Source organism: Atractosteus spatula, chromosome 6, assembly GCF_055471065.1.
Source record: "Atractosteus spatula isolate fAtrSpa1 chromosome 6, fAtrSpa1.hap1, whole genome shotgun sequence".
NCBI lineage: Eukaryota > Metazoa > Chordata > Actinopteri > Semionotiformes > Lepisosteidae > Atractosteus > Atractosteus spatula.
Genome location: NC_142711.1, coordinates 38,091,101 through 38,098,624, shown reverse-complemented (window position 1 = coordinate 38,098,624; position 7,524 = coordinate 38,091,101). Strand labels below are relative to the sequence as shown.

Here is a 7,524-nt window from a genome sequence, read left to right as displayed (position 1 = left end):
CCAGTGCTGCAAGGTAGCATTGCTATACATTGCACCACCATGCCGCCCATAACTTTTGATTTGAAATATTTAAACCTAATAGCAATTACAATGACCATGGTAAGATTGCTACAGCAGGACCTTCAAAAGAAACTGGAGAATCTAAAAGCATTCCTTTGCTGATGTTTTTTTTTTTTACTTTGTGATGTTCTATTGTAATTTCAACCTTTGTCCGCAGTTTAGGTTTCCTTCTGAACAAAGAAAAAAAGTGTTTTTATTCACTGCTTCGTCGTTTTGCTCTACGTTTGTGAAACTTTAGTTTTTACTATACGCTTTCTGGACCCTAGATTTATTCTTTCTGTAACTTTGAAGACCTGATTGAAAGCTCCCCATGGTTTTTTCTTGTACATTTTCTGTCCAGCTCCAACTTAGTTTTGTCCAGAGTTACCCTTAGGAGATACTGGGTTGGTGTGTTATTCAACAAAGCCTGGGTTACACGTGCGATTCGTCCCTCTGTTTTGAAGCTGTTAGTGATTCCAGACACCATTGTCTGCCGTAGCACTTTTAAAGACCACAAGGGCTTCGTTTCTGATGAGCGAAAAAACACATTATATACACTACTACAATTGACTTACAAAGAATCAAGGAAAACACACAGAAAAGTGAATTAAAATGATCATTTCAATAAACTGGAGTAGTCGTTACAGGTGCGGTAAAATAAGAACTGGCTATTTAAGCGTTTATAGTCATATGACAGTGGAGATAGCGTACTTTCCCCCCATCACGTGATAGCCAACTAAGTTACTGCGTTTTACCGTTTGCCTGTGGTACCGGGATGTTTTTGAGTCGTGTTTCACGTCTGTTCCAGGTCCAGGCAGCTAGAGCTCGACACTGGGCACTGGATTGGACACGAACCCAGGGTGTCCGGTTCCGGCTCTGCGTAGAGAGGCGCGCACCGAACCGAGAAGACAGATTTCTGTCACTTACAGCTGTAACGAAGTACAGAAGGTCATACACACTCTGTACTACTGGGATTGGTGCTAAAACTGCTAGTGACGGAAGTCTGACTTTACAAATTTGGGGAATTTTAGGCAAGTGAGATTTTATTTTTGTTATGCCATGTTTTATGTTACAAGCTCTATGTAAGGAGTATGCTTATCGTATGTATGTACGGTACTAGGCTATAAAAAGCAGGGCATGTTGTTCTTTAGATAGAAGACTGCTCCAAGAGATTCATGCATTTTTTTTATATAGAGGAGCTTTACAGTAATTAAAACAGGATTTTAAAAATATAATTTGTTATTGAAGATCGGTTTGTATTCGTTTTATCGTCTTGTAGTTAGATTCTTAATACTAGAATACTAGTCTAGACTCTTTCCCTGATTAAGAAGGAGTTTTAGCCTTAATATTTCTATAGCAGCTTGCTTTATAAATGATAAAATATGACTACGAGTCTTTAAGATGTGCAACAACTGGAGCCCCTCTTGAACCTTGTCTTGAGCACAGCAAAAAGTTTACAAGTTGAAGCGCTGTATTCTTGGAATTTGGAGAGGAAGGGTTTGTACTTTATGTCTCTCCGTTTTCTTTCAGCGTTCTCTCTTTTTACCCAATTCTCCGATAACGTTGAAGATGAAGAAAAGAAGAAAGAGGATGATATTATTCTGCTTCTTAAGAGAGCAAAGGTATTTAGGTACATAATCATGTTTGTTTTTATTTCATTAGATGACGTGCTGGGGGTTTTTGTGTCCATTTGACATCTCTTTACAAAGATGGCAGAGAAATGTCAAATCCATCAGGACATTTTTTGCTCCGTGGGAGATCAAGGAGGGTACAGCTCTATGTCCTATGCTCTTAGGATAGGTTTATCTTGATATTATTGTCTATCCAGAATGGTGGATATATATATTATTATATACCAATTGCAGAGGACAAAATATTTCCTGTATACATTTTTTATGGCCATAGGCCTTTAAAAACCCCTCCTTGAAGGTACAGTAGCTGTTGAAAATTGGAAAGAAGAGAGTGGGAGGGGTCATTAATTATCATAATAATAAATGAAACTTTACTTTAAACTGCAATATAATACATTTGATTTAACTCTTTCTCTGCTCTTCTCTGGTCGACCAATTATTTTACTAGCAGTATTAACAATTCTGGTCAATTTCCTTTTACTCTTAATACCCAGGCTACCATACCACACTGTGATGCTTAAAGTAAGGATGCTGTCTACTAACATTCTATAAACTCTCTCTAAAATGCTTTGACTCACCCCGAACACTTTCAACTTCATAATCAAAAATATATGCTGACTAGCCTTCTTAAAAATGCAGATCAGTTTAAATGTTCATCTATTACTATTCCTAGGTATTTGAAACACTGAACAACCTCTCCAGGCTGTTTAATAAGGGAGAGAGGTTGAAAATTTAACATATTACTATCATGAGTAGGCAGTACCTATCTGTTCAAAGTAATTCTCCACCCCTTCTCTGTCATCCCTAGTAAACAGTCCTGCATTTTTAATTTAATTTGTGTAGATGGAAAATTGTGAAAGTGACTAAACAAAGCTCATTGTGATTGAGAAATTGTGTATTTGAATTACTGTTGTTATTTATATTTATATTTTATTCTGTGAAGTGCCTGGGACAATTGAGTGTCATCAATACATACAAGGATAATTGGATTTATGATGTTTTAAACAAAGTTTGAGATGCAGCAAGGCCAGGTGTCTTATTCAGGATGTACCTTGCCTAGTGCCGAGTGCTTCCCCAGATAGGCTGGGGAACGAGTTTGTGCAGTTCAGCAGTTCATGGTAAAAAGTGTTTCAGTGCTATAAGCCAGCATTTTTCATGTCTTGTGCCTCCCAACACCATCATTCTAGGTTTTAAATCCACACCATACCTGATCATTTCAACCTGTTTGAAAATCTAGACTGCTTTTACATTGGGTGTGAATGGATTGGAATACTGGATTGGCAAGGGGTTTGTCACTGCTCTAAGAGACAGACATCTTACAACAACAACCAGGCTTTGGGAATAAGATTCTCCCAGCTGACAGTACTGACCTGCAGCTTCCGGTGCTTTGCTGATCACTCCACTGTGTTTTTCAGCTGAGCATCATGCAGGGGGAGCTGGAGGCTGCAAACAGGATTCTGCACCAGGCCATCCGACTGGCACACCAGGCCAAGAACACCCAAGCCATCACATACACGTACAGCATGGTACTGTTCCTGCCACAGAGCTGACATCTGTGTTGCGCTGCACACACACATACTGCTACACACGTGAATGCTATAGAAGGGAGGCACAAGGGTTAGATAATCCCACATATTTGTATTAAGACTAGTATATATACTGTACATCTTACATTCCTCTTGATTGTCTTCAGTCTAAGAAAGCATCAAATACAGTATTTTAATGTAATGTCCTTCATAACACAATCTTAAATTATTTTGTATGTCTTCATTTCTATTGTTGTATTCTCCACAGGTAAGACTATCACTATCACTTTATTGTGATAGAGAAACTTTAAAGAGCATATTCCTGCTCATAGTCATTGAGACAACAGATTATAATAAGAGTACAGAGGCCCAGAGATACTGGGAATATATATGCTACAGGGGCTCCAGGACAGAATACAGCCAAGGAAGCAAATTAGTAGTTGGATTAATGGTTTTAAATTGAAGGCTCAACTGAATTAAAATCCAGCAAATGCTGGGTGTCAACCAGAATGACAAACCTGTTTCTGTAAACAGTAAGGTTTTTTAGTGAGTAATATGTGTTCTGTGTTCCTAGATGGCGAACCTTGCTCTCGTTCAAGGCCAGTTTCCAGAAGTAAGTCAGGCGCTCTTTGAGATCTCTGGTCTGGGCTTTCACTGAGGTGCTATGTTTGCAGATGATTTGACAGTGTCATGTGTGGTTTGTCCTGTCACAGGCAGAGAAGCTGTTCAAGGCTGCTATGAGTTTTCTGCTGGCCAGCGGGGCACAAGAGGCAAGTAACCTTGTGAGCTGGTATCTACACCACTAGGAGACTACTGGCCAATGTTTGAACTATTATATTTAAACTCACAAAATATTTCCTTTAGTTTTAGGAAGAAGTCTTCAGATTTCATTTTTACACCCCTCCATGTGCATATTATGCACATTAGTTTCAAACCAAACTTGGGAAGGACCATGCAGGCACTGAAAAAACACTCTAAAATTAAATATTCAGTGTGATACTCGGATAGTCATATTGCACAGTGTGCCCGTTAGCTGTGATATCAAACTGCAGTTGCTTGGCTATAAAAAGACAGAATTCCCCACACAAAATGTGAACAGTTGTCCATCTTGTTTCCATCTGTACTTAGTGTGTTCCTCTGTCTTCTTTAGGATGACAACGCAGTGATTGAGATGTCTTTGAAGCTGGCCAGCATATATGCTTATCAGAACAAGTGAGTTTATTCCTTCTCCATTCACAGTAGGTCCCCATTAATACCATTCTTTGATGGGTAATATTAAATGGAAGTTCTTTTTTAAAGTTTTGTTACACTGTTTTAGCATTGTCACTGTTTATTCTTCAAATTATTTAGTCCACTCCCTCAACCAGCCTTCAACCCATCAAGCAAAGTGTTGTTTTGAGGGGAAAGAGGTTTTTCCAATTTTTTTTCTCTGAAAATGATTCCGTTGTCTATACTGCTGACCTTGGTTCTCTTAGTCTTTGCTCACACATCAGTGGCCAGAACTTTAAATCAAGAACAGATGATACAGTGGAACAAAATATTGTTCCTCCTGGCCCACGATGCAATTACAGACAAGACACTGACATAGACAGTGTAGACAGGACTAATAATACTAATATTAATAAATAAGATCATGCAAACTAAGACACCGGAACAGAGGCAGTGTACACGTGATATATACATAGTGCAATTTAACTGTTACAGAATAGTATAAAAAACGCATCACACAATATACACTAAACACTGGGGGAGTTTAAACCTTGTTTCTGGAATTGGAGTTGGTGCCTAACAGACTATGTGAAAAGGCTGTAACAGAGTCTGGTGGAGCTAGCCCGTATTGTGCGATATCTTTTTCCAGATGGTAGGAGGGCAAAGAATTTATGGGAGGGGTCATCTACTATACTGGAAGCCTTGTGCATGCAGTGTCTGTGATAGATTACATGAATGGAAGGAAGGGATGCTCCAATAATGTTTTCAGCTGTTTTCACAATTCGTTGCAGGGCCTTGTGGTCTAAGGTGTTGTAATTCCCAAACCAGTGATACAGCTGGTCGAAATACCCTACTCTTAAAATACTGTGATGTCACTTCATATTGCTGCAACACCACTATAACATGCCCGATTTGTGCACAGGAATTGGGCAAACGCTCTGTTTTGTGGAGAAATAAAGGCAAATGTAATTTTGCTCCACGTAGTGAAGTGTTTCTTCTGCTGGAGGCCCAGTTGTGCCACCTTCACTCTGCTGCTGTCTGTCACAGGCCCGAGCTGGCTGAGCACGGCTTTGAGTTCTGTGCTGAATCTCTGGAGGCAAAGATAGAGAAGCAGAAGGACCTCCCTGAGGGCACCCTACCTGGTAAAGAGACATACCTTTCTTCTTCAGTGTGTGCACCCAACCACAATAGTTTTTTCTTACAGTTTTGTGTTTTTCAAACAATTTTCATGACCCTCCATGCTTTATGAAGTTCCTATTAGAGGTACTTTCATTTTGCAGTAATCATTAAACTTTAGTGGCTTGTAACTGTGAGTGAAGTGGCATTTTCCTCGAGCCCACAGAGGAGGAGAGGAGCAACACACGGCTTCTCTTGGGCCTGTGCCTGGACTCATATGCACGCTACCTCACTACAAAGCGCCAGCTGGATCAGGCCCACCTGAAGTACCTTCGCGCCCTGCAGATCTGCCGCGAGGAGCAGGGGGAGGCACACCCTCAGGTACTGGGGCACGTTCTTGAAAGTGGTCTCCACTTGGGTAGAGGATTAAAGTGTCTTTGCAAGATGCCTAATTTGTAATGGTTATTACCACTTAGGAGATATATACTGTACTGTATAGGGTATATGTGAAAATTATTTTTGACATGTAGTTTTCATTTATTATTTTTTAAAACATCAGAAAACATTTTCTGCTTATATCTGGTATTTGAAATCTGCAAAAAATTAAAATACAAATTAAAGTGAAGGTAATCACTTTTTTATATAAAACTTTTATTTTCTACTTGAAATTCAAGTATTTTACACAATTGCAGTATTTATTGTAACAGAAGACTTTTATTTTTATATGTAATACAAAGGGTGGTGTGATGGGGCAGTGAGTAGTTATGTCACCTCACAGTTACAGAGTCCTGAGTTTGAATCTTGCCAAGTGGAATCTGTATGTTCACCCCTTGTTTGTGTGCATTTCCTCTCTGAGTCCAAAACCATGCTGTCCACTTAACTGGTCTCTCCCTGCATGTTATACATGCATGACCGTGTGTGTGTCTGTGTGCCCTGCGATGAATTGGGACCCTGCCTGGGGTGTGTTCTCACTTTGTGCCCTGTGCCTGCTGGGTTTGGCTCCCAGCTCGTCACAACCCTTTAATAAATAAAGTGGTTGCTGAAAATGGATGGGTATAATACAGTTGCAAAGTACTATTAAAAGCAGTGTGAATCTGTCAATTTCAGATAGGTAAAGGGCAGAACTGTGGAGCACTGGTTAGCATTGCTGATTTACAGGGCAGGGGTCCTGGGTTGCTGTCTGTGTGGAGTCTACATGTTCTTCCCATATTTACATGGGTGCTCTGGTTTTTTCCCTTTCCTCCCACAGCCTATGAACATACTAGTAAGTTAATTGGCTTCTGCAAAAATTGGCCTTGGTGTGAGTGTGTACGTGTTTGCATCTTTGTGTGCCTTGCAGTGGACTGGCATCTCATCTAGGGTGTATCCAACCTTGTGCCTGTTGCTTACCAGGATTCTGACTTCCCTCCAACCCTGAATTGAATAAATAGGTTGGAAAATGGATGGATGGAAGGTAAATGTTCATATGCTGTCCTCAAGCATATCAACTGAGGTGATCCACAATTCCTGTCCTTGAAGGCCAGAGTCCAGTTGGTTATATCAGTCTCTTTTGAAAATGTTGAATCGGTCCACTTCATCTAGGTAATCAAGAGCAGGGGTGGAACAGAAACCCATAACTGCTACAGCCCTCCAGGACTGGAGTAGGTATACCACTGACTTAACTGAAGTGTAATCTCTTTGACCTGACTGGGCAATCATAAGAGCATACTCATGTGCTATTCAGCACCGAACCTCTGTGTCCATGTTTGAAATGCATATGTAATCCATTAAATCATTAGAAATAATAACTGAACTAACATTAATTCGTGTCTATGTGCAGACTGTGGTGCTGATGAATGACTTGGCTACAGTGCTCGACCTGCAGGGGCGGCACCAGGAGGCCATGGAGCAGATGAGCCAGGCCCTGGAGCTGGCGAAGAAGGCCGAACATCCAGACCAGCACGTGCTACTCTGCAACATGGCAGGCATCCTGTTGCACCAGGGTAAGGAGGTTGGCGCTGTGG

The 7,524-nt window shown here is 40.6% G+C and overlaps 1 protein-coding gene across 3 annotated transcripts in view; it reads left to right on the top strand.

Moving 5' to 3' along the window:
* The first annotated feature begins 782 nt into the window (after positions 1–782).
* ttc19 (tetratricopeptide repeat domain 19) overlaps positions 783–7,524 on the top strand; it is a 12,446-nt gene continuing 5,704 nt past the window's right edge. For 2 of the 3 annotated variants that reach the window (XM_088918999.1, XM_088918998.1), the window contains exons 1-10: positions 783–1,070; positions 1,570–1,661; positions 3,086–3,196; positions 3,771–3,809; positions 3,910–3,966; positions 4,347–4,408; positions 5,453–5,547; positions 5,748–5,902; positions 6,771–6,785; positions 7,341–7,503. In XM_088918999.1, coding sequence (XP_088775125.1) covers positions 815–1,070; positions 1,570–1,661; positions 3,086–3,196; positions 3,771–3,809; positions 3,910–3,966; positions 4,347–4,408; positions 5,453–5,547; positions 5,748–5,902; positions 6,771–6,785; positions 7,341–7,503 — 1,045 coding nt within the window. In that variant the 5' untranslated portion in view covers positions 783–814. The remainder of the gene's footprint in view (positions 1,071–1,569; positions 1,662–3,085; positions 3,197–3,770; positions 3,810–3,909; positions 3,967–4,346; positions 4,409–5,452; positions 5,548–5,747; positions 5,903–6,770; positions 6,786–7,340; positions 7,504–7,524) is intronic. The other variant, XM_088919000.1, reaches the window with a different exon arrangement.